The sequence below is a fragment of the Microtus pennsylvanicus genome, chromosome 11 (assembly GCF_037038515.1).
Source record: "Microtus pennsylvanicus isolate mMicPen1 chromosome 11, mMicPen1.hap1, whole genome shotgun sequence".
Taxonomy (NCBI): domain Eukaryota; kingdom Metazoa; phylum Chordata; class Mammalia; order Rodentia; family Cricetidae; genus Microtus; species Microtus pennsylvanicus.
Window position 1 is genome coordinate 223,081 of NC_134589.1, and position 23,724 is coordinate 246,804.

The following is a 23,724-nucleotide window of genomic DNA, read 5'->3' on the forward strand; positions in this document are numbered from 1 at the left end:
ATTAAGAAAAGGGAACAGGGAAACCCAGGGTGGTGAGGCTGACAGCATTTGAACAGAGATCACAAAAGTTGGCACAATGACAGTTCTCACAACACTCTGCTCACTTTAACCTCAATTCAATCTTCCCATGAGGTTACTTCCCCCCTTCAAGAAAGGGGTATCGTGAAAGAGGATACCGAGTTTGTGAGAGAGAGAGAAAGAAATGAGCCACCCTGAGCTCTCTGGTTCTTATCTCATCTGTGACTTTTCACAGGGGGCCCAACCTAAGACCCATCTCTGTTGGGAGCTGTGAACCCCAGAACCTGAATTTCTTGTAAACAACTTGTTTTCCTCTGCTCTGAGACAGCTTGCAGCTGCTCTGAGCACGAGATCCTCAGGCGTTCCTGATGGCAGGAGAGTGGTTTCTGGTGGGTTTGGCTGGGGCATGGCTATCAGTTAAGGATCCCTATATAAGCTGCCCCTGTAAAATAAAGGGGGTATTTTCTGTTTCAAGGATGACTCGTGTCTCTGTCTGTTAGTCTTTGTGTGTTTCAATCTCCAGCCCCTTGCCCAGTTCACGAACTGTATAGTAGCACATAGAACGCAGACAAGCATGGTGCGCCACGCATCTCCAGTTACCTGAATCCAGTTCCTCCTGGTCTTCAGATTCTGGAATTGAGAAGGTAATAAGCAGAACAGGGTTCTGCAAACAGTCAGGATGGCTCATGAGAGGAGAACCAAGAAACCACAAAAGCTCCAGCCCCAAACCACTGATATATGCATGCTGAGTTCATGATATAGCGGGAGTAGAGAGAACATCGTCACCAAGATGAAAATTCTTCAGGCTGAGGAATTCTCCCTCCCTCCCTCATCATCTTCCCCATGACTGTGTGGCCAATTCTTTCATACAGCAGGTCCTAGGGGTTTTTGCACTAGGCCTTCACTGCTCAAGTTAGAGCATGGGGTGAGGGTTCCCTGCCTTTCCACTGACCACTGGGCCTGAGGCATCCTAAGGAGTGGTTCTTCCTCTCATACACCCTTGTAGGTTTAGCTGGACCTTCTGATTAATGTGCCTGGCCTAGATCTTCAGGGTCTGCCTTTGTAGAACTTTTGAGGTCCACCCTTACCTGTTTGGGCTGCAGCAAGCACCCTCATCCCAGAGGGCAGAGATGAGGTTCAGCTGCCAAAAGAAATAAGGAGGGGGCTCCCATCCTAGTTTTCTCCATGCAAGATCAGAATGTGGAATCTGGGAACAGAGGCTGAAACCTACATAGAGCCCTGCCAGTGTGGGCTGCAGGCAGAAGCCAAGGTCTCTTTGACCAATCTGTTCCTGAATCCAAGAAGAACCAGTTGGAGGAGGAACCAGACTTAAAGATTAAGCGTGGTGGGGCACGCTTTAATCTCAGGGAAATGGACCCCTGAGAGATTTCCTAGATAGCCATTGCCTACCTCACTGCCTAAGGCCTGATATGGGCAGGAAGGGAAACACCTGTCTATAGCCTAGACCACATCTTATCACTCTAAAAGGTGGAGCCAGATGAGTGACCACCACCGAGCCTGACACTTCAAAGCTGTTTTATCCCCTGCTGAGAACTTACTCTGTGCACTGAGCACTGTGAACACCCTCCTAGGAAACCCACCACTCTTATTAACCCCAGCACAGCAGCTAGGTGGGTGGCAGGACAGAGGTGCACAGTGGTCCTGTGTCTCAGGCTCAGCAGCAGCATTTGGTAGGCGACCAGTGTCCTAACACTAGTTACCTACAATAGCGGGTATGCCCCTGGGTGTTTTCATGCCACCTATAGTTCCTTCATTGCTCTTGGGTTTAGTAAAGTTGCTTTGGTAAGTAAAGTGCTGAGTGTCCATTTCTACCTAGAAATTGCTTAGAAGTGATCACAGATTCCAAATGTCTATCCAACCCCTGACATTTTGCCTCTAAGATCCTTGGAGTGGGCAGAGTCAGTGCACTGGGGAGATTGTTCCAATACACCTGTATCTCTTCCCCAAGAGCATACTGAGGACTACTCTTCCCAAATCTCTCATACCTCCTCAGCACATCCAAAATCTTTCCTCTTTACCTTTATCTTCCCCAGCCCCAGCCCTGGAAGAGAGGATTCTTGCTCCCAAATCCTGGCCTATTACTATCCATTGTTCCCCATTTCACTTGCCAGGGTTTTCTTGGGGTCCCTCGAATCTGCTCTTAGGCCTTCTCTAAGCTATAGCCTTAAATCTGTTCATGACACCCTAGTGCCCTCAACTCTCTCCACTCTTCAGGTCTATCTAGTCACCCCCACAACTCCACACAGGGTACTATGCCTACTGGTAGCAAGATGGACATTGGAAAGAAGGAAGTCCTTCATTTACGCAGGGAGCAGAACTTAGAGAATTACGTTAGAAGGTTAACTGGTTAGCTACACTGGGCCAGCAGAAAATGGAACCTCAGATGGATGACAAGAAGTACCACCAAGGATATGTCAGGATGAGCTCTGCTAGACAGAAAGGCCCCAGAAGGGAGGGAAAGTGAAGCCAAGTGAGGAAAGAGAAACTGCTGAGCAGTGTGACTACAATGGGTGTGAATACACAGACTCTGTCTACTTAGTGAGGGACAGTGAGCTGAGACAGGGCGCCCAAGGCCTCAGTAGATGTCACTGTATTCTCTCCACATAGACATACACACACAGGTATGCAAGTAGAAATCAGCACACATACACACACACAGTCACACTCAAATACCAATATGCCTCTGGGTATTCCACCATAGTTTGGCACAGATATCCCATTTCTTTGTCTTCTTCTCCCAGCCTACAGCTCCACAACCCCAATACGACTCTCACATGGAGACTTGGAATTCTTTTTTGTTGTTGTTAATTTTGGATGTTAGCCATTTTTTTTTCATCTTTCCTCTGATCAAACTGATGACTGCAAAGTATGTGACTCGCAAGCAGAATTCTGAAGGTGAGATTCCAGAGCTCCGGCCACGATGACCTTACCACCCAATACCTACCTACTCGGAGCTATTTTTATAAATCATTGCCTTCCCTGGTAACAGTGCACAATGGCCCACTGTTCATACTGGATTCCTCACGTTCTTCAACATCCTTCTTTCTGCTCCCACACAGGAGTACAGAGCCACCCCTACCCCCAACTCCTCACCTCCAGCAGCCTTGCTAGTCTGGGCCATGTGTGCCCTGGAAAGCCCTGCCTTGAATCATGTCCTCTCACAGACCATCCATCCAAAACAACATGGTCCTCAGAGCCACATCCTCCCTAAGACCACATCCTCTCCACAGGGCCACATCGTTTTTTGAAGACTACATCCTCCCCACAGATTTGCATACCCAATCGCTGCCATGGCTACTTAACAACCTCCCATTATCGCTTGTATGCCTCCTCCTGCTTGGTGGACACTCACCTTCTCACCTTTCAAGTCCCAGGAGTGCTAGCCAGACTCAGGGCACTTCTAAACATTCAGGACCTAAGTACCCATTGTGTACCAGGGCAATACCTCACTATAGGAACTAAGACTGTATTGCCTTCAGGACTGAAAACCTCTTTGGGAGAGTTCTATCCCAGATGCTCCGGTGGAAAGACCGAAAGAAGGGCTCTCGGACTCCTCCCAGAAGAGTGAGGAAGTACTTCAGACCAGAAGACCAGAAAAGCCCAAGAATGGCTGCCTGGTCCTTATACAGGACCCAGAGCTATGCCAAGTCTCTGGAAAACTCCAAGACTCTGCTCACATACTCATCCTACACACAGAGATTTGCAGCCCCATAAACCCTGGTCCCTGTACCTAAAATAACCCGTCTTCCACCCATAATGATTGGTTTAGTGTGAGGAGTGAACTGAGACAAGCCACACAGAGCAGGCCTTCCCTCGGCACTTTCCAAGAGAGCGGTCAGCAAGGAGGATCCTCGTGTTTTATGAGGTCTTTTAGGACCCTAATTAGCACAGCATTAACTAGCACAAAACAGCATAGAAGAGGCGGACAAGGAAGTGGCAACAGCCAGGCTGGAAATCTAGCCATCACTAACTCCTACTGATACACTCACTCTAGGAGCTGCTGTCCCCAAATTTACCCTGCAGAAAGACATGCAATCTGGCTGGGATCAGTTCCCACCATGCCTCAGTGGCAGCCACAGCTGCAGCTATAGCACTAATGAGGACTTCCTACCCCAACCTGATGGACCAAAGCATCTCTAAACCCTGGGCAAGTTCCCCTAGGCAATGCAGTGCAGAAGTCCTTCCTGGATGCTGGCCTTGGTTCCAGGCTCTCCCAGCAGCCAGCCTTCCTTCTTTCACAGTCCTGGGAGTTCCATACAAGGTCCTCCCCAGCTGAGAAAGCACTCGAGAGCCTCATTCTGTGGGCAAAAGCTCATGCCATGGTAAATTTGTCACCACCGACTCAGAGACCTACAGCACAGGCATGTTGTCACGGGTCACTAGGAGTCAGAAGTAGGAACAAAGTCACAGTAGTCTGAACTCACGGTAATACAGACCTGGTTCCTGGATCCCGATTCTTTCCCTGTTCTGGCTTCTGGAAGTACGTATAGGCTCACAACTTTCTATCTTCCACTTGACAGAGCCCTGTGCTTGTACTAGGGCCACTAGAGTGATGGAGGAAGGTCATTGGTTAAATAAAAGGAAACTGCTTGGCCCTCATTGGTTAGAAGATAGGTGGGAGGAGTAAACAGAACAGAACGCTGGGAGGAAGAGGAAGTGAGCTCAGACTCCACAGCTCTCCTCTCGGGAGCAGACGCCTCTGAGAGACGCCATGTTCCCAGCTCCCAGGCAGACGCACGCAATGAAGCTCTGACCCAGGATGGACATAGGCTAGAATCTTCCCGGTAAGCGCACCTAGGGGCGCTACACAGATGATTAGAAATGGGCTAAATTAATATGTGAGAACTAGCCTAGAAGAGGTTAGATAGAAATGGGCCAAGCAGTGATTAAATGAATACAGTTTGTGTGTTGTTATTTAGGGCATAAGCTAGCCAGACAGCCGGGGTGCTGGGGACGCAGCCCCACCGCCCTTATTACTACACTAGAGGATCGAGAATAATCCCCTTCCTTGTGGACAGCTACAACTAACTGTCCTTTGCGTGCCAGGCCCCAGGGTCAGGACAGGACTTCGGGGCCCTGTAAATGGAGGACAAGATTCAGAACAGAGGAGGAAACACAACCGCTAACCACTATGAAACAAAGAAATAGCAATTGCTTTTTGGAAACTCAAGTACTGATCTCAGAGCAGCAAGCAGACGAATCACCAAAAATCTAAAGAAGGCCTGTGTGCTCTCTTCCCTGGCCACTTCACATCTGTGTCCCTGAAGAAACCCATAAACAGAGGGTTAGGGAAGCAAAGCCAGTGACCACAGGTTAGCTAGAGACTAGCTACAGGGAGATGAGTGTCATCATGAGACAGACACTGGCACAATCCTGATGAACATGAAGCATGGAAGCATTTGTCTCTCCTCTTCTACGCTTTTTAATATTTAAAAAATGGTCTCAATAGCATTAATTTTATAATCATGGTGTTGGGGGAAGGTCCTAACTGCATTAAGACATCATGGCCTCACTAAGAGATTCTGAGTGGGAAATGCCCACCACATTCCAGACCCACTTCAAAGTCTCTGCTCTGACCTAGAACACTCAGAACCTTCCAGAAGTAGGATTCATGGGTCATGGATCAAGAACGACTCAAGCTTTTGGATGCTTACCGCACAACATAACTGCAGGAGTCAGGGTTTAAACCCAGGTGGCAATACTAGCAGAAGGAAGTTGGAGGCCAGAGGCATGTCTTTGCAGCGCTGGTAGACGGTGGAAACCTCTAGAAGGTGGAGAACTGGGGTAGGGCGGGAGCACCAAAGGCAGAAGCCAGGTCAGTCTGACTTGTAAGGTCAGCATTGGTATGGCCACAGCAGGTGACCTGCAGGCAGATCTGTTAGTCTGAGGCTCCAGGTTGCTGAGGCAAGCACAGCATTCCTTGTCTCTACCACAGAGGCATCACATCGGGCCACGCTTCCTGAGATAAAAACGTGATGACCAATGCTTGTGATCAATTTTAAGAGACCAAAGGGATGTACATCTTCTTAGAAAGGCTGCTGATCTGCTGATCCCAGGCAGGCAGGCAGAAGGAATGTTGATCGTGCCTATAGAAGCTAGATCACCTACCTGTAGTTCTTACTACCCCAGGACTGTAGCAGCGTGGAACCACCTCAACATGTCAGGGACACCCACACAAACAGCTTGATAATACCCCCATTCTAGTGTTCCACAGGTTGGGTAGGGCCTGCTGTACTGCTACAGCATGTCCCATTCAGAATCCCAAGCAGGTACCAGAGCATGAAATGAGACCCAGGACATTTCAGGAATTAGCCAGGGGGTGGGGTTGGGTATGTGAGCGTGTGTGTGTGTGTGTGTGTGTGTGTGTGTGTGTGTGTAAGGGTGTAGTACAGAGGGTGAGGACGATGCAGAAGGAGAGTTTGCTTGTCTGCCAACGAGACGTAGACAGCCACTGCTGTGCTCCTTGGGCATACAGCCAATAGGAGGAAGCTTCACAAGCATTCACAGATGCTCCCACTTCCTTTCTCTAACATGAAGCCCCAGCAGGTAAGACTAGGGAGGGAAGGGGCTGCCTGTGCAGAGGAGAATGTCCCCATATCCTGAACTCCCAAAGAAGTCACAGCTCCCAAAGAAGCTGGGCTCTCCCAGCATGCCCGAGGAACTAGAAAGTTTCACAGATTTCTCAGAACTTGACCAGGAGGCAGCAACTCCAAGAACAGGGCCTGTGAACTGAGACATGGACAAAAGATGCAACCACACATTTAAAAGAGAAAAGGAAGTAGAAGAATCATGGTGTCTGGGCTTGGTACCTATAGCAGGATACAACATAATGCACAGGAAAGGGAGCAGGAAGAGGACAGGGGACAGCACAGGGGGCAGGACTGGGAGAGTGCGGACCCCATACAGTAGAGGGGACAGTGCAAGCAAGGAACAGAGACTGTGCAGGTAAAAGGGACAAGGGTCAATGGGAAGAAGGAACAAGCAGGAGAGAGGATGATGCAGGAGGGGACGGTGGAGGAGAAGGAAAGAGTGCAGAGGCAGAAAAATAACAAAAAAGAAGGGACAGCGAAGGGACATGGGACAAAGAGGGAGGTGGGGGCAGTGCAGGAGCAGGAAACGGTGCAGATGGCAGGAACAAGATAAAGAGAGACAAGGAGAGAGAAACCAGTTCAGGGGAGCGAACAGTTGGGGGCCGTGTATGGAACTAGAACAAGGGACGAGGGAAAAGGGAAGTAAGAGAAAAGGGATAAGGTATGAGGGGGCTGCATGTGGCAGTTGGAGACTGTGGAAGGAAGGGTTGGAATCAGGGGCTCCTCGGAAAGCCTCCGCTGACATGGCGCAATGACGGTGAAGGGCCCCATCCAGGAGCGTGAGGCCTCTCCCAGTCCGCAGAGGGCGCACCACTGGCCCACTGCCGCCCATGTGTGCCGCCGGGGATTCACAGCATTTTACTTAATCCATTACAGGTAAGAAAGGTGAAATTTGGGGCACGGGTGGGCCAGGACTTGAGGTTCCTACATGGCTCCCTTTCAACCTCTGGATAGTCACAGAGTAGCATCCACAACTTCATGGCTGATGCTAAGGCTCTGTGGGCTTTACGGTTCTCTGAGGAGGCAGCTTCACCTAAACACCATGGTTCCCACCTAGTACCATGCCCTTTCCCCAGCTCTATCCCAGTATCAAGCAGCCTAGGCCATGGAAATGTTCCCACAAGGAACTGGGTATCCACCTAGACATCCCTGTTACATGTAAGGAGTTATCTATAAGCGGTGTCAGCACCTCTCAGCCTCTTGGGCCCTTCCCCAGCTCCAGTCAAGGCTCTATCGAAGAGACCATTTTTTTCACCTGTTGGGAAGCCCAGTTCTCTCATCTTGTGCAAAGGGCCTCACTCGCAGGTATGTCAAAAGCTGAGGCCATTCACTTGAATCTAGTAAGGCTGGCCCCAATCTCCTGTAGAGACAGATGGTAGCCAACACACCATTCCTGTTCTGCAGCTTCCTGTGGGCCGAGAGGAGGAACTAGGAGGGGCTCGACTGGGCATGGCTTCTGTGTGACCTAGTCCTGCTAACATAAGGTATCATAATCACCAGGCATGGCAGGGCCCAGCCCATCACAAATTGCTGCTTCACGCCCTCACCCATCGGCACCTGCTTCTTGTCATGACCTGCAGACCTATACCAGGTCAAGTTGAGCTGGCACACGCTAGCGTGGTGCACACCTACACTGGCACACCAGCCTGGTGCTCACTGGCCATATCAGTCTCTCCTTGGTCTGGCCTCAGAAACCGCAAGGGAAGAAGCACCTGGTAAATAAATAAAATGATTGGGTCTGTTTACCCTTGAGGGCCACAGCTGAGGGGGAGGGGATCCCCCAACATGCCTCAAGAACTGGGAAGGGCCACTGAGTTCTCAGAACTTGCACAGGAGGCAGCAACTCCCAGGAACTGATGAGGTCCCAGCCAGGACTCTAGCAGGACAGGACCTGTGAGCTGGTACACAGAGGTGAGATGCAGCCCACGCCAAACTCCCTATACTGGAGTGAAAATTTTTTTTGTTTCTTTTTAAAGTGTGTGTGTGTGTTCATGCACATAAGTGCAGGTGCCTGTGAAGGCAGAAGAGGTTGCTATAACGACCACCCTGAGCTGGTGTTATAGACAATTGCCAGCCACCCAACATGAATGCTGGAACCAAACAGGTCCTTTGTAGAGTAGCAAGTGCTCTTAACCACTGAGGATCTCTCCAGCCCCGAGGATGAGTATCCCTCCTCCAGATTTGATGTTCATTGTAGCCTCTGTGACCTAGTTGAAAATGGAGTCATAATCATGTGAGGATGAGGTCATCAGGGTGGGCCCTAAACCGATGACCTGAGTCCTCTGAAGACAGAAATTAGACACAGAAACATACAAAGCAGTCCCGTGGCGGAAAGCAACACCAGAGTAAAATGGTCAAGGCCAAGGATGCCTGGAGTCACCAGAAGCTAAAATGCCCCTCCTGGAATCTCCAGTGGAAATGTGGTCCTGCTCATGCCCACTCTGGCTTCCAGGATTGTACAAATTAAAGCCTGATGTTTAAGCCTCAATTTGTGGAGATTTTTTTTTTTTTACCACAGAAAAAAACTCACACCCTCTGAAGAAATGGGGCCATTAAGTAGGCTAGGTCCCTTGGTATCCCAAGATTTGTTCTGTGCATTGGGGAAACCTAGAGTCAAAGGACAAGTACTGGAAAATGTGTGGACAGATGCAGAAGGTGGCCTGGTCGGAGCAGGGGAGGAGCATGTGCCTAAAGCTAGGCAGCACCATGCAGAATTGTCATGGGAGAAAGAGGTCTTGGGATAGCAGTGCCACAGCTGAGCAGAGAACCTTCAATGCAGGGACCCATCTGATGGGATTAGATGAATACAGCAGTGTGCTCAGATCCGGGTCTTGATTCTCTGGAATGGAAGAAGCCTACAGTCTAGGACAGTTCCCAACTGCAGAGATGGTCTTTAAAAATCAGGAACAAAATGAAAAGAAAATAAAAAAAGTATTTGTTCCATACATTTCTATCACAAGGATAACCAGGGTGAGTGGTAACCATGGAAACCCCCCAGCCATCACTGCGCACCAAACCTAGCTCCCACCAGCCCAAATGCAATGGCTGAAGTTAACTTTCTAAAAAACACCATTAAATGGGCACACCAAAGTCATCTTCAGACACAAGAGCTTGTTTGCTATGTACATTTCTTTTTTACAAAAAATAATAACTTAGTTTGAAGTTTACAGCATTTCCAATGGGTCAGGGCATCCTTGACTGAGACCCAACGGGTCAGAGCAGCATGTACCTCCCCAGCTTGAGCACCAGGCTGGGCCCATGCTACCACCCTGAAGACTCGCACTTGAGGACACAAACCGTGGCGTACCATTTCACCCTGCAGGTCACTCCATCTCAATCTCACATGGGTTTGTGCCCCTCTCCTCTGCATCCCTGTACATCCTTTGAAAGTCACTAAAGCGTGGGGCACACCCAAGCTGTGCCTCCCCAAAGTGCACATGTCCGGTGAAGAGGAATTCTCCATGCCCTGGCCGGACACCACACTCCAGCAGTGTCGTGACACGGCCCAGCCAGTGGCCACTGCCCTCGGGAGCTGGCTGGAAGACCCTGCTCTTCTGCCGGTGGAGCCTGCTCACCCGCAGGGAGATGACGGAAGCTTGCTGCTCTGGCACATGCGTGACATCCTGGATGAAGCCTTGGACAACTGCAGAGGAAGGAGACAGAGGTCAGCAGATCTAAAGGGCACTGTCAACAATGGCAGGCACATATAGCACATGTCAACCTGGGCATGTCCTGGGCTATCAAAGATATTAGAACCTGGACCTGAACCCACTGTCAGCCTTTGGAAAGCTCAGTCCATGATACTGACAGTGTCGGACAAAGGTATTCCACTGAGCATCAGCTAAATACCACATGCTCTTCAGATAAAAACAAGAAATGTAAGCAAAATGCTCCTCGGTTCCGGGTCCTATCAGGTTTCACAGCGCAGCTCACAGGACAAGAGTGATGTGAGGAGAAGGGACAGAGAATGACTTGTTTTGGGAAGGTTGGTTAGGGCCTAGAAAGTAGAGAAACGAAGAGTCAAGATCCCACCGAGTGATAGTTCCTGGTTTTTGAATAAGAGTTTGAGTAGGGCCAGCTGGGCCTGAGCTTAGGGTAGCCACTATTATGGCAGCAGTTTAGCAAGGACCATCACCAAGAAGAGCACTGTGCAAACATCCCTGACCCCAGAAAGGTCTCCAAAACCCCAACCACCTGGACGCAGAATGGGCAGAGCTCTGAGCTGGGGCTGGCACAGGCACACACCAGACTGCCCTCTGAACTCTGTTCCCAGAGAACTTCTGAAAAGTTACTGGGAACCTATGGACTCCCAGAGTCTCCAGGAGGTTGTGAGCTGGTTTGCACAATGAGAACACACTGACACACCTAGATTGCAAACCAAAGCTCTGCCTGCATGCATGGTGTGCAGACTTCGCTTAGTGCACACAGTGCACTGCTCCCTGTGAGTCCAGGGTGAGGCCAGGTTGGGCAGCTTCAGCACCACCCCCCAACACACACACACACACACACACACACACACACACACACACACACACGAATCATTGCTGACTTGGGAAAGCCCTCAGACCCTGGAAAGACAACCACAGGATAGACTTACCAAAGTCACTGGTACAGATGGCAAGGAGGACCTCAGTGTCACTGCATGGCCGACACGGGGCTGGGGAGGAAAGAACAGGGTGGATGATACAACCCAGACAACACTGGTTAGTCATCGACCCTCCCAAGCCCTGACACGGCAGAAGATAAAAGGCCTGCTTCCCTGCCCTACATCTGAGGACGTATGTTAGAATGAGACAAAGTCAAGGTGAAACTTCTGACCACTCTAACTCTACCCTGAGGTGATCAGCAAAGCAGGAAGCACAAGAACAACTTCTCTCAAGCCAGACACCAATTCCAAGTGATCACTTGGTGGTCCTGGCTCATGCTGTAGCCAAAATAACATGAGCCCAGACAAAGGAGTTCCATGCCACTCCTGTGTTGAGATTGTTGATGTAGTTCCAAATAAGCAACAACTCTACTCATTTAAAAACAAAACAACAACAAAACAAAATTGTTATTAAATGACTATCACAATGCAAAACACCCCCAGCTGAACTAAAACCATGTGCCTATACCACCCAACCAGGTACCCTCCCCCAGTTTCCACATCCACATCCTAAAATGACACAGGCATCCTACTGGAAAGCAGACTCCCTACGGCAGTATGATGCCCTCTTCCCCAGATCATAGCCCCAGTGGAGAATCTCACTCAGTCCATCTTCCCCAGGCATTTCCTACAAGAACCAAGGCTAAGAGTCTGCAAATGGGGTGCTAATGTGAGTTGGGGGTGAATGGAGAAATCTGTCTGCTGTGGGTATGGAGTCATCAGTTTAACCCTACCCTAGGCCTCACCCGAGACTTGGGACAAGTTACCTATCAAAGCCCATCAAACCGAGTCGTCCTCACAGAACTCGGGCTTGAAGCACTCAAAACCTGGGGTCTGACATCTTACAGAGAGCCCAGAGATACAGACACTCTTAGAATGAGCTACCCCAAGGGTAGATTACTTGCACAGCCCAGTTCTCCAGAGATAGCCCTCTCCTGCCCTTTGCACCACTTCCCTTGGTGTGGAACAGAAACTGTGGCTCAGCAGCTTTTCCACAGAGCACTCAGAGTGGATTCAGGAAGATGGAAGCTTGCTATTTGCTGTGAATTATGTCTCAAGACTTCGTGCTCAGTTTCCTGCTTGGGGCCAAGTTCTCCAAATAAACAGAAACCCTGAGGTATGAAATCTCAGTAGATAAATTTCCCTGGGGCCATTCCCTTGCAAAGACTTTGGGGCAGCCATTGTCTTAGGAGAGCTTGGTCCTGAAGAAACTCATGCTATCCACACGCCTGGAGGCCACACAGCCTGACCCAGAGCACTGGCTGGTGACTTGGCCCCAGGGGAACCAAGACAACACTCGTGTGGGCGGAGGGCAAGCAGGCCAAGTGTTTCCAGGCCAACAGGAGTTCAGAGAAGCTTTATGAGGTTCTGAAAGAGTAAGCCTGCGACAGAGCCTTAGGGTTTACAGTGTCCCAGCCAAGCAGGGCTCTCTGTGGACCCTTGGGCTGGGTGTGTCTGGGGCCCTATCCTTTGGTCCTACCCCAGAAAGGGGGGCGGGGCAGGGTGCCTCCCAGCCTCAGCACTTGCTGACTCACCCACCCACTCACCTGCCAGCACTTTGGCTTCTATTTAGTTATCAGAAAAGGGAGAAGCCGCAGAACAAGTACAACCTGTTGGCATCAGCGTAGCCCATCAGAAAATCAAGCACTACCACCTCCACATGAGCTTTACAGTCCGGACACTTCGCCGAGGAGACCTGGATGCAGCCAGACTCCTGGAAGCTGCGGTTTGCTGGTCCCTTGGATGTCCACCCTCAACCCTAGTTGGCTTGCACCTCCTTTCCTTCCTGGAATATTTGCTGGGGTCATCATAGTCCCCAGCACTGGGGGTTACCTGACCACCAACTCTGAAGCTGCTGAGGTGTGTGGTTTCTGTAGCATCCTATTCATTCTCATACTAACTAGGAACCAGTGGTTCATACTGGTGTGGGCAGACATGGGTTGGTCTGATCTGGAGCACAGACAGGGCCTGAGTACAGGAGTACTCCTGCAGTACAGGAGACCTCAGTGCCTAACATTTTGGGCAACATTAGATTCAGAGTACAATGCTCTGTGAAGTACACCTGTTTGGCCCCAGACCAGTGTCCACAGGCAGGTATTGACCCTGGTGACCAAGCCTATCTGAGGGTCCCCTTCAGGATAGAGGGCAGCAGAGGCTAGGGAAAGGGTTGAAAGTTGGAGGCAAGAGTCCCCAGAAGCTACCCTAAAACAACTCAGAGTTGAGAGTTGCCTAAGTTGAACCAGGGCAGCAACTTGCAGTGGAAAGGCACTGAGGGGCAGGGACCCTAGGCCTGGGGATGTAGCCTAAAACAAGTCCATGAGTTTTCCTTCTCTGTGAATCACAGGGCTCAGACCTCAGGTGCTAGCTTCAGAGAACATGTAGAAACCATCCATCCCCTTCAGTTGTGCTTGGCCTGGCTCACAGCTCCTTGCAGGAGATGCTCCTTTGTCAGGCTAGTCAGCCTGCAGACCTGTACCAGCCTCCACACGCCGGTGCCATGAGCTAGCTAGCAGCCCACCTGGAGGCACCCCTGTTCTAATTCTGAGCTTCACTTTTGCAGAAACTCAAAGTGGATGACAAAGACCTCCACTTATTAAACGATCAAGTTCATAGCAGCTGTAAACTGTGCTGGCCGCAGACGCCGGCATCACATTTCCTGGGAGCCACTTTGGAAACCAGGCAGGAAAGTGCATCTAAGAAATCAAATGAGGATAAAGAAAAAGAATCTAAGGGAGCCTCCTGACGACACCTGAAGAGTCAGGCGAGGGCTCAGTCTGGGTATAGCTGCCAAAAGCGGAGGAAATCAGGGAAAGCAAACACAGGCAAGAATTGCTGGGTGTTAGAAAAGTCTGCAGACCTTGCAAGCCAGAGAAACTGGTGTCGGGGCAACACTGCCTAAGGAGGACAGCCAGGATGACACATACAGTTCCAAAGCAAAAATCTTTCAGGTCCCTAGTACACTTTGTGACAGATAGTAGGTGCTGTGATTTAACAGGAGCAGAGCAGCAAGACTGGGAGATGAGGTCTAGGCTCCTTCACTGATCACCACCACCAGGTTCCACCAGAAGGATGGAGACCCAGGGGTTCTCTGAACCCTTCATCCTAGCAAGGAAGTCAATGGAGACAACACCCTTCTTTATCCAGGGTTGGGAGAGGGCTAAGATACAAAATAATTACAGTGGCCTGAGAAATCACCAAGGCAGGAGCCGACCAGAGGAACATGCCTTTTGTTCTTCGACTTCCAGGACACAATGCTTCGTTCCACTTCAAGACCATCGCTGGGCATGGTGGCGCACACCTTTAATCCCAGCACTCGGGAGGCAGAGGCAAGTGGATCTCTGTAAATTCAAGGACAGCCTGGTCTATGGAGCGAGTTCCAGGACAGCCAAAGTTACATAATAAAGAGACCCTGTCTCAACAAAACAAACAAAAAAGACAAGGCCATCAACCCTTACACTGCCAGGGCCATGCCCTCATTCTGAGGCTACCAAAGGTGCGTGGGCAGTGGGGCTCCATATAGCTTCTCAAGCCTATGAGCAACAAACAAATCAGGATTTAGAAAGAATGGGCAGACATGCTCAGAAGTGGCAGGCTCACCCTGTGAGCGCTGTGAGCCAGTAACATCAATGGCAATGAGAAGTGTCCTGCTGTCCACCTCTTCAGCTGCGTGTCCGAAATGCCACTGTTAGCACCAACCCCCTCACTTGGCCTCTCCACAGCAATGGCCTATGTCATGAGCCTGCCAGGATGGAATGAAACAAGAACCCACACAAACTGTACCTGTTCCCTGGACCAGACAAACCCCACAGTCATTTCTCTCACATAGCTGAGCCAAGGGAGGTCAGCCTCCAGATGGAGTTTTATCTGCAGTCAGACGTAGGGCCTTTAGTATTCTGCCAGATTTCCCTAAGGGTCAGAGGTAGTGCCACTGCCCAGATATCCTGAGCAAGGCCACAAGGGCAGCAGATACAGGGCAAGCAGCCAAATCCAGCATCCCAGATGCTGGGGTCACCTCTCCTAGGACCTATCTGTGCCCCTGGAACAGCACTGTACCCCACTGCCCTGGTCTTTTCTGTTTTGATGCAGTCACAAGTCAACTACACAATCCTAGTGGACAAATACTACAAACGCTCTGGTAGAACTACCCTAGAGCAGTGACAGGTCCCCTCTGTTCTGGCTGGGGAGCAAGGCGCACGTGCACACGTACAGGTTTCCACATCGTTGCACGCTCACACAGTCTCCCATGCATGCCCATCTGGGTTCCAGCCCACGGCATCACTATTCTCTTGAGTCAGCACAAATGAAGTTGATTCATCTAAGAGCCTGTCAGGCTCTGGCACAACCATCCAGGTCAGGTGCATTCTTTCTTCTCTGACTGATACTGCATTAACGCTGCTTATATCTTAGTTCTGAAACCACACCAAGGCCAGAGCAAAAGAGGGAAAGACTGCCACTGGCCATAGATACCTCGAGGGCTGCCCCAATCTGAGCAGGGCAATGGCCAGCACTAATATTCCACATTACATACCCATTCCTTAGGCACAAATAGCCCATGCAAGCCAAATGTCCAGGTTGAGACCATCTTAACCCTGAGACTTAGGCAGTGCTCCTGGGAAGGGTGGCACCCAGCTCTAGGTAATACAGGTGTCTATGACTGTTTTCGGGCAATCCTAGGGTTGGGCCAGAGCTAATAGCCACCTTAGTCTGAGACCCTGTCCTGAGTTCTGATAGTCACTGTGTAGTAACTGGCACTGGCAAGGTGTGGAAAGTCACTCAGGTTTGATTTCAGACATCCAGGGCCAAGCAGGTGTATGTTCTAGGATGGCGAGGGAACCCTGAGGCTCAAACACAGCAAAGTCCTAGGCACAGGAATAGCACGACATTTTAACTGTTTGACTGCCTTGTGTGAGATCCGGTGGCCTGAGAGGTGCAAGGAGAACCCAATACAGCACTACAGCTACATACCTATGCCATGGCTACTGCCTTCCTGAAACCCCGGGAGAAGCTGAGGCCACTCAACTGACCCTTCCCTTAGCCTTAACGTGTGGACATTGAAGCAGCAAGCAGTAAGGATCAGAGAGTAGAGAGGGCAGCTCTTAGGATCTATCAGTCACTCTCATTTATGACCAAAGAAATAAGACTCTGATGGAGAGACCTGCCTTTCCCTAACGTAGGGTTCTGATGCTGGCATCTCTCTACTACCCACCCACAAAGCCACACGATCCTTGATGCAATTTGCCTTACATACAGAAAAACATCTGCTTGAGTCAAAACAAAGCAAAAAGCAAAACCAAAGCCAAGCCCAGAGCTTCAGTTATTAGGCCGACATATCTCCTCATCTGGCATTCACCTGGTCTGGGAGAAATGCGTACCAAAACCTCATCAGTCACAAAGCTAACCCTGCATTGGTTCCTGAGGCTGCTATTCTGTCCCTGTGGGGAGCGCCTCCCAGGCTCATCTACCTCCATCCCTAGCAGGCACCTCAGCTCTGTGCAGGAGCCTCTCCATTAGGTTCCTGGCTCTATCTTGTGGAGATGGAGCTTATGTGATTTTTCTCAATCCTGATTAATATCCATTCACAAAAGCCTCTGGGATATCACAGCTTTACACCATTCTGTTCTCCACCCCAAACTATTTCAAGGTTATGGCAGACACTAAAAACCCGAGCCAGAGCCGGGCAGTGGTGGTGCACGCCTTTAATCCCAGCCCTCGGGAGGCAGAGGCAGGTGGATCTCTGGGAGTTCGAGGCCAGCCTGGTCTACAAGAGCTAGTTCCAGGTCAGGCACCAAAGCTACAGAGAAACCCTGTCTCGAAAAACAAAAAAAATAAATAAATAAAAACCCGAGCCAGTTTGTAGAAGTCCCATCCCCCATCTCAAATGAGTTGTAAAGGGTCCTTCAGGGATCAGACTATACGCCATTCTCAGGGAACCACCTCACTTCCCTCATGTCAGAATCTCCAGAAGCCTAAAGGTACACCACAACCAGAAGTCTTCTTAAAGGGGGTCTTGGCTGAAAAGACTGCATTAATTTTAAGGTTCGATACTCTTTGACCCTGCAGTCCCTTAGTACGACAAAGGGCTCTTGGGACAAGCATGCTACATTGAAGCCATAGACACGGGAATGTTTCACAGAGGTGAATAAAGGAGAGGGAAGGAAAAAAAAATCAGAGTAACTATGCAAACCTCCACTGTTACCTGAGAAAAGGCAGCCAGACTAATGATTAGTTAACCCATGCTAGCCCTGAACAGGGTACTTACCAGACAATACATGCAGGTCCAGTCCCCTCTGCCCACTCATCAGCTCATATTGGAAGCCTGTGGTCCTCCTGCTGATGTCCTGCTGGGGTGTTGCCTCCACAAAGAGGCCACCCTGTTCTAGGTTGAAGCATTGCACCTGGCCAGGTTCACCACCAATGTCCCGTACCAACAGTCTCAGTTCTCCAGTTTTTTCCAAATAAATATTGGCCCCAGAGGAGTCCCTGAAAGGCTTGATGCACACAGTGAGGTTCCTGGCAGGTGAGAAGGTGTTGGGCCGCAGGTTAACGATGAGCGCCCCAGTTGGGTACATCCACTCCACGGAGCCTGCCGAGCAGCGCAGGTAGACCTGCTCCACCTCCTTGCTGTGTGCTTCTCGGGTCAGCCCACTGTGGGAAGAGGGGACAGAGTCAGGCAACCTCACGGCAAAGATTTCCATTGCATTAACCCACATACAAGTCTCACTCAGGGGTCATTCACACTCACTTGACATGTTCAGGTACCCACCGCTCTTATCTTCCACTGAACCTACTCCAAGAGCCAAGCGGAGTCAGGTCAAAGCTCTGATGGTACAAGCCATGCTGGCTCCCCAGACCCTAGCTACTCCCCATACTGCACCACAGGGCACCAGAGTCTTAGCTGGTTCCCTAGCCAAGGAAATGGCACCAGGAAGTTATAGCAAGGATGCTCTAGGTTTTCCAAAACAAGGAAGAAAGCAGACTAGCAGGACCACTGCATCAGCTAAGGCTTCAAATCAGTCAAGGGAGTGGAAGATAAGGATAAACCTTGCATGCAGAGATGCCATGCATGTACTACATATGTAATCACATACTCCAGAGAGCAACTTACAAACCAGCTGGAGGAGTTAGGCACAGGAAATAAGAAATTTCGATTTTCCTTAAGTCAGTGATCTGACCATTTTTTTTATTCATTTTCAAACCTGAATTGTCATATCACCAGTCATATTTTAAGAAAACAAACCCAAGGGCCATTTAAGCACGGTTCATTATAAGGGAACATCCCTGGGGTAGGGGTTGGGGAGAAGTCTAAGGGCAAGAGGACCTTTGGATGGGCAAAGTCGTACGGTTCCTAAAGGAATAATCTGGCCCCACAAACGCCAAAAGAAAGGAGACATGTAGTATGCAACACCCTCGAGAGGCAGTGCTGTTTTCAAAAAAATCGAAGCTGCTGAAAATGTAGTAGTTTCTCCTGCACAGACTAAAAAGCAAAAGTCAGCCTGTTGCTAAGGTTACATCATAACCACAAGTGGTCTTGGAAAGAAACCAGCGACTTCAGCTAAGAGTTCTATTACACGAGTTTGGTTCTGATCAGATCTCAGACAGGTTCACCCACATTCTTGGGATTTTTATGCAAAATAAAAAAGGTTCTGTCCAGAACCTAGACTGAGTGAGTTACCAGAAGCCCTTCCTGCAGGGAGAAAATGCATAACACATGCCATACCTTTACTGCTCGTGACTCATGCTTCCGGCACCCAAAACCTCATTTTGTATATAAGGACTGCAGGAGTCTAGGACTCTAAGTCACCCCGCAGACCACATCAGAGAGAAGCATTGTGGGTGAACCCCTCCTGACCTGCTTCCCACCCCCCACACAGCCCTGGGCCAGGCAACAGCCAGCACTACCATGACATCCATGTGGAACAAACTTAGAAATTACAGTCAATAAAACTCACACAAGTTCCTCCGACACCTATGTAGGAATTTGGGCATAATTATAGCGTGAAAATTGGACTAAATGGCGAGTAGCTGACACACGTGTCTCCAGCATCAAGGGACAGCGGACACTTGCACCAGGCCAGTCACAAACCTCAACTCTCTTCCATAGAAAGCCCCTAGCAGTGGAGGTCTCACTACAGAGGCTCTGTGAGCCTCAGATCACTGAACCCCAGGGAAGCAGATGTGGATAAAGAGGAAGACTATCCTCCATCCACAACACAGGAGGGCAGAAGGAACCCAAGGGAACGAGGGGCCAGCCCACAATGCCCAGATTAGAGGTTGCCACCCCAGCAGCCACACGCATTGTGTTGGCCACTGCATTCCACTTAATTGGAAAGAACATGAAGGCCGGGTACCCACAGAAACAAGGTACCTGTTAGCTCACCTCTACTCAGGTCTCACTAGCTAAGGGAAGGACTAAGTGTCCATCCCAGGCCAAGCGAGAGTCTTCCCTCATACTCCTAAAAATATTAAGGTTAACAAGAGAGATTTCACATCAAAACTAGTGCCATGTGCATAATCCATTTAGAGAAGCAGGAATCAAAGTAAAGGGACCCTCAGCCTAGGACCAGACAGAGATCTATGAAGAAGTCACGACCAGCCATGCAGGTTCCCACGGGAACACCTAATACCCTAAATTTCCATTTCCAATATCCAGCATCATAAACAAAAGTACATCCAAAATGCCCATTGATCAACAGGACTTTATCATCTTCATGAAATATAGATGATGCACCAGCTATACAAAATAAAGCAGTCACATTCCACTGCTGCTATTAAAGCTGCGATACAGACAGAGCTGATCCTAGTCTATACCACAGAGTTGACAAGGCTGATCCGATCGCAGATTAAACTGCATGAATGGTGTGCATGGGTGCGTGTGTGCCCCCCGAGGAACAACGCAACGTCTTTTACCCTGGCATAGGCTGGACAAGCACTATACCGTCAAGCCATATCACCAGCACAATGTTTTGTTTAATTTCTCCCAGCGAGGGTCACCACCCAATGAATACCCATCTGAGCAGCCCTGTGAGACAAACTGTAAATTCCAAGTTGGTATGAGGACTTGCTGAGGTGAGCAGGGTTTGCTCAGGTGCATTGCTCCTACTGGGACAAGACAAGGGTCTCTAGAAAGGTTTTAGGTTCAAGTGAAACCTAAAGACTCTGCTGCCAGGTTCGGCCTTTCATTTCCCACCGTGCAAGGCAGCCCAGGCGTAACCACACCTGCCATGTGCCTGCTGGTAACAGTGGGAAAGTTCATGGTCCACCTTTATGGCACCAGCTAATAAACAGAGATTTCAAAATTTCCAATTTGATTTCTTGGAAACACCCACAGCCTACATGAGTTAAACGGAGTGGCCAGTGCTATGGACAGCAACTCCCTTTCTATCAGAGGCCAGGATTCGACATTTTGAGGCTTGCTCTACCCAGTGGTTTGTTCTAGACTACTTGGCGAAAAAAGGCATAAGCACTGTGGAGTCGCAAACACGCTGGCATGCTGGGCAGTAGTATATTGACCTGTGAAGTGGGGACAAGGGCTGTAACACAAGGGACTCTTAAGTGTTCTCCCAATCCCACATATCTACCTACAACTGTGTGACTCTTACCTGTTCTCCCAATCTCACATAACTACCTACAACCACCAGGTACCTTCAGCTGTCCTCTGCCAGGCTGTGCCTTGGAAAAGAGGCCCTCAAATGAATCCCAAAATAGAAAAGAGTTTGTGGGGATGGGGAGGAAACATAAGTGTGACCAGTTACTGGATACTTCCCACAGCTAACACACACTTGGAGGCCCTTAACCTGGCTCTGAAGGTGGGCAGGGGAGAGAGGGAATCCAAGAGGACAGGGAGCGAGCTCACAATGCCCAGACATGAGTTTAAGAGCTGCCATCCCAGCAGTCACATGAATCATGTGGTCATATGGTTCCACTTAATTGGAAGGACCGATGTGAGAGTGGCCAGCAGAAATAAGGTGTCTTAGTTTATCTCTGCTCAGTCCCTCACCACAGATGCCTGGGCTCAGGAGAAGGTGGTCTTTCAGGCACACAGTCTTCTGGGAACCTGGAAAAAAACCAAGTGTCTGGAAACCTCATTCAAAGGCAGGAGTTCGGTTTCTGGTTTTGGTCTGTTGGAACAAGGCACCCCAAGACCTGAAGCTAGCTAGAGTCCACTGATTCAGCAATGCAGGCTGTGAGCAGAGAACTAATTAACATCGGGAAAAGGGCAGCCCCTTAAGAGCTCAACATCATAGGCTCATGGCCAGCCCTGTGACGGCGCCAGCATTCCCGAGGCCAGTCCTCCCCCAGACCCCATCTGCCCTTGTCTGCCCAGCTTCTACTAACTCCCTGCTCTTGCCGGACAGAAGGGATTTCTACTGGAGAGAGCTAAAACTCCCTGAAAGGAGGTGCGGGAGCTCTCTGGAGGCAGCGCTCAGCAGGAGTCATTATGAGGGTTGACTGAGGTCTCCGTGGTTTCCTCGGAAAGTTAGGCACTGTTAAGTGTACAAGATAACTATGGGTGTCCTGTTTACACAGAGCCTGGGCACCGCTCAACATCCAGGATGCCTTAGAAAACCCTCTTCACCAAAATCACCCATCACACACACTGCCCGCATGAACCCTCTACACTGTTGTCTGTGCATCCGACCAGAACGTGTACCGCCACAGGCCTGCGCAGGCGCCCTGCCCATGGTATGAGCCACACCAGACCCCTGCTGCTGACCCTAGCCCACGTTTTCATCGGAGACACGCATCTGCGCAGCGCGCTGGGCAAACCGCTGAATTGGCAACTTGCAGTGTATAAAACTGGCTCTGCAAAGACAGGGGGCCGGCCGCTGCGCCTGGCGCGCCCTCAGTGTCCAGGGCAGCTACGACTCCTCAGGCACCCCGCCCGCGCACACTTGTGACTTGCGCTCCTTTCCACACGTCACACTTCAGTTAAAACAACAACAGAAAGTCTTCGGCTGTCACCGTTGATGGGGACCAGAGGGGAGGTGTCACGGGAACCCCGCGTCCGCCTACCAAGGGCGGCTTGACCTTCACCGAGCGGGCGCGGGGCTCTACTCTACTGCATTTCGTCCGCAGACAGGTGTCGACCCAGTCTCGTTGTCCCACAGACGCGACTGGTGCTGAGGTCTATACAGGTCGCGTTTGGCTCCGTGCTCTCCGCGCCACAGCTGTCCCTCTCGATGTGCACAGGACCAAACCTTCACCAGGAGTCAGAAATCCCAACCGATGGAGCCCCGAACCCTAAGCCGGCGGAGCTAAGGAAACCCACTATGGCAGAGATACGCGCACGGAGAGTGGGCGTCACCGAGACGCGACCCAAAAGCAGCCAACTCTTTTGTTCTGAAACCAGGGCTAGGGCGGGGGGGTCACCGAACTTGGCCAGCACCGCGGCTCCTACCCTGCCGCCTCCAGCAGCTCTGCATCTCGCAGCCGAGGGCTCTGAGCCAGGTCCAAGCAGTCCACGCTGGAATAGCCGGCAAGACTCACCTCCCCTTCCAGCTGCACAGGTCACTGGAGTACTGCGCGCTCGCGCCGCCCAGCAGCAGTAGCAGCAGCAGCAGCGGCCGCGGCGGCAGCAGCAGCGGGGGCGGGCCGGGCCCAGAGCCGGGGGACCGAGGCCACTGTTGCCCCGCTCGCCTTCGGGCCGCCCACGCCGCACCCCGCATGCTGTGGCCGGGTCTGCGTCCGGCGCGCGCCGGCACCCACTTAGTAGACTCTAGAGCCAGTGCGGCCGGCGGCGTGGTTCTGCGTGCCGGTTGATCACGTCGCGCGTCCGCAGCCCATCCCTGCTCGCCCCTGGCTGCCCACCACAGGAGCCGCCGGAGCCGCCCAAGCTGCAACCAAAGAAGCGCGCCGGCAGCCGCTAGAACCTCTGAGCTGGCAAGTTCCAGGCCCCCGGTCTGGCTCAGCTGGGGGGCGGAACCGCGAAGCCGCCCCGCCCTCGTCCGAGCTCCGCCTCCGCCTGGCCTTCGGCCGGAGCTAGCAGTTCCGCCCAGCGTGCCAGCTCACAGACCAGCGTCCTGCCTGCTCCGGCTGGAACACCCTGGTATCACGCAGCACATACACAGTGGTCAGCATCTCGCGGCACAGGACACAGGAAAGTGTACCTCGGAGTGGGGCGAACGAAGACGCTGCAGAGAGGGGTGCTCGCGAAGGACCGGGATATGGTCCGGGAGGAGGACTAGGGCTGGAGCTCAGAAGCTGTAGGAGTAAAGAAACCTGAGACTCTGCCAGAAGCTAGACTGCATCCTTGTGGCCTTGAGGAGTGCAGAAGGGGCTCATTGTCGGTAACGCTCACACCTTACCAGGAGTGGTTTTGTGGACTTCCTGACACCCTCCCTTAACCCTCCCTGAACTCAAAATTTGCCTTGGTGGAGATAGAGACTCTGCCATTAGTTAAGAGTTGGCAGGTTCTGCGGGGTGAGGCTCTGGAGCATCCAGCCCACAGAA

The 23,724-nt window shown here is 51.0% G+C and overlaps 1 protein-coding gene across 1 annotated transcript; it reads right to left on the minus strand.

The window, feature by feature from the left end:
• Positions 1-9,725: 9,725 nt before the first annotated feature.
• Metrnl (meteorin like, glial cell differentiation regulator) lies at positions 9,726-23,184 on the minus strand. Its single transcript, XM_075989716.1, has 4 exons — positions 22,762-23,184; positions 17,534-17,919; positions 11,227-11,286; positions 9,726-10,272 (listed from the first exon to the last, which is right to left on the minus strand). Exons 1-4 carry the CDS (start codon positions 22,938-22,940, stop codon positions 9,953-9,955), a joined length of 945 nt encoding a protein of 314 aa, XP_075845831.1. The 5' UTR covers positions 22,941-23,184; the 3' UTR covers positions 9,726-9,952.
• Positions 23,185-23,724: the final 540 nt, after the last annotated feature.

Coding starts and splice junctions, on each gene's coding strand:
- Metrnl (XM_075989716.1), bottom strand. CDS start 22,940: ATGCGGGGTGCGGCGTGGGCGGCCCGAAGGCGAGCGGGGCAACAGTGG. Junction 17,920..22,761: donor CTGTGCAGCTGGAAGGGGAG/GTGAGTCTTGCC, acceptor CTCTTCCCACAG/TGGGCTGACCCGAGAAGCAC. Junction 11,287..17,533: donor GGACCTGCATGTATTGTCTG/GTAAGTACCCTG, acceptor TTTCCTCCCCAG/CCCCGTGTCGGCCATGCAGT.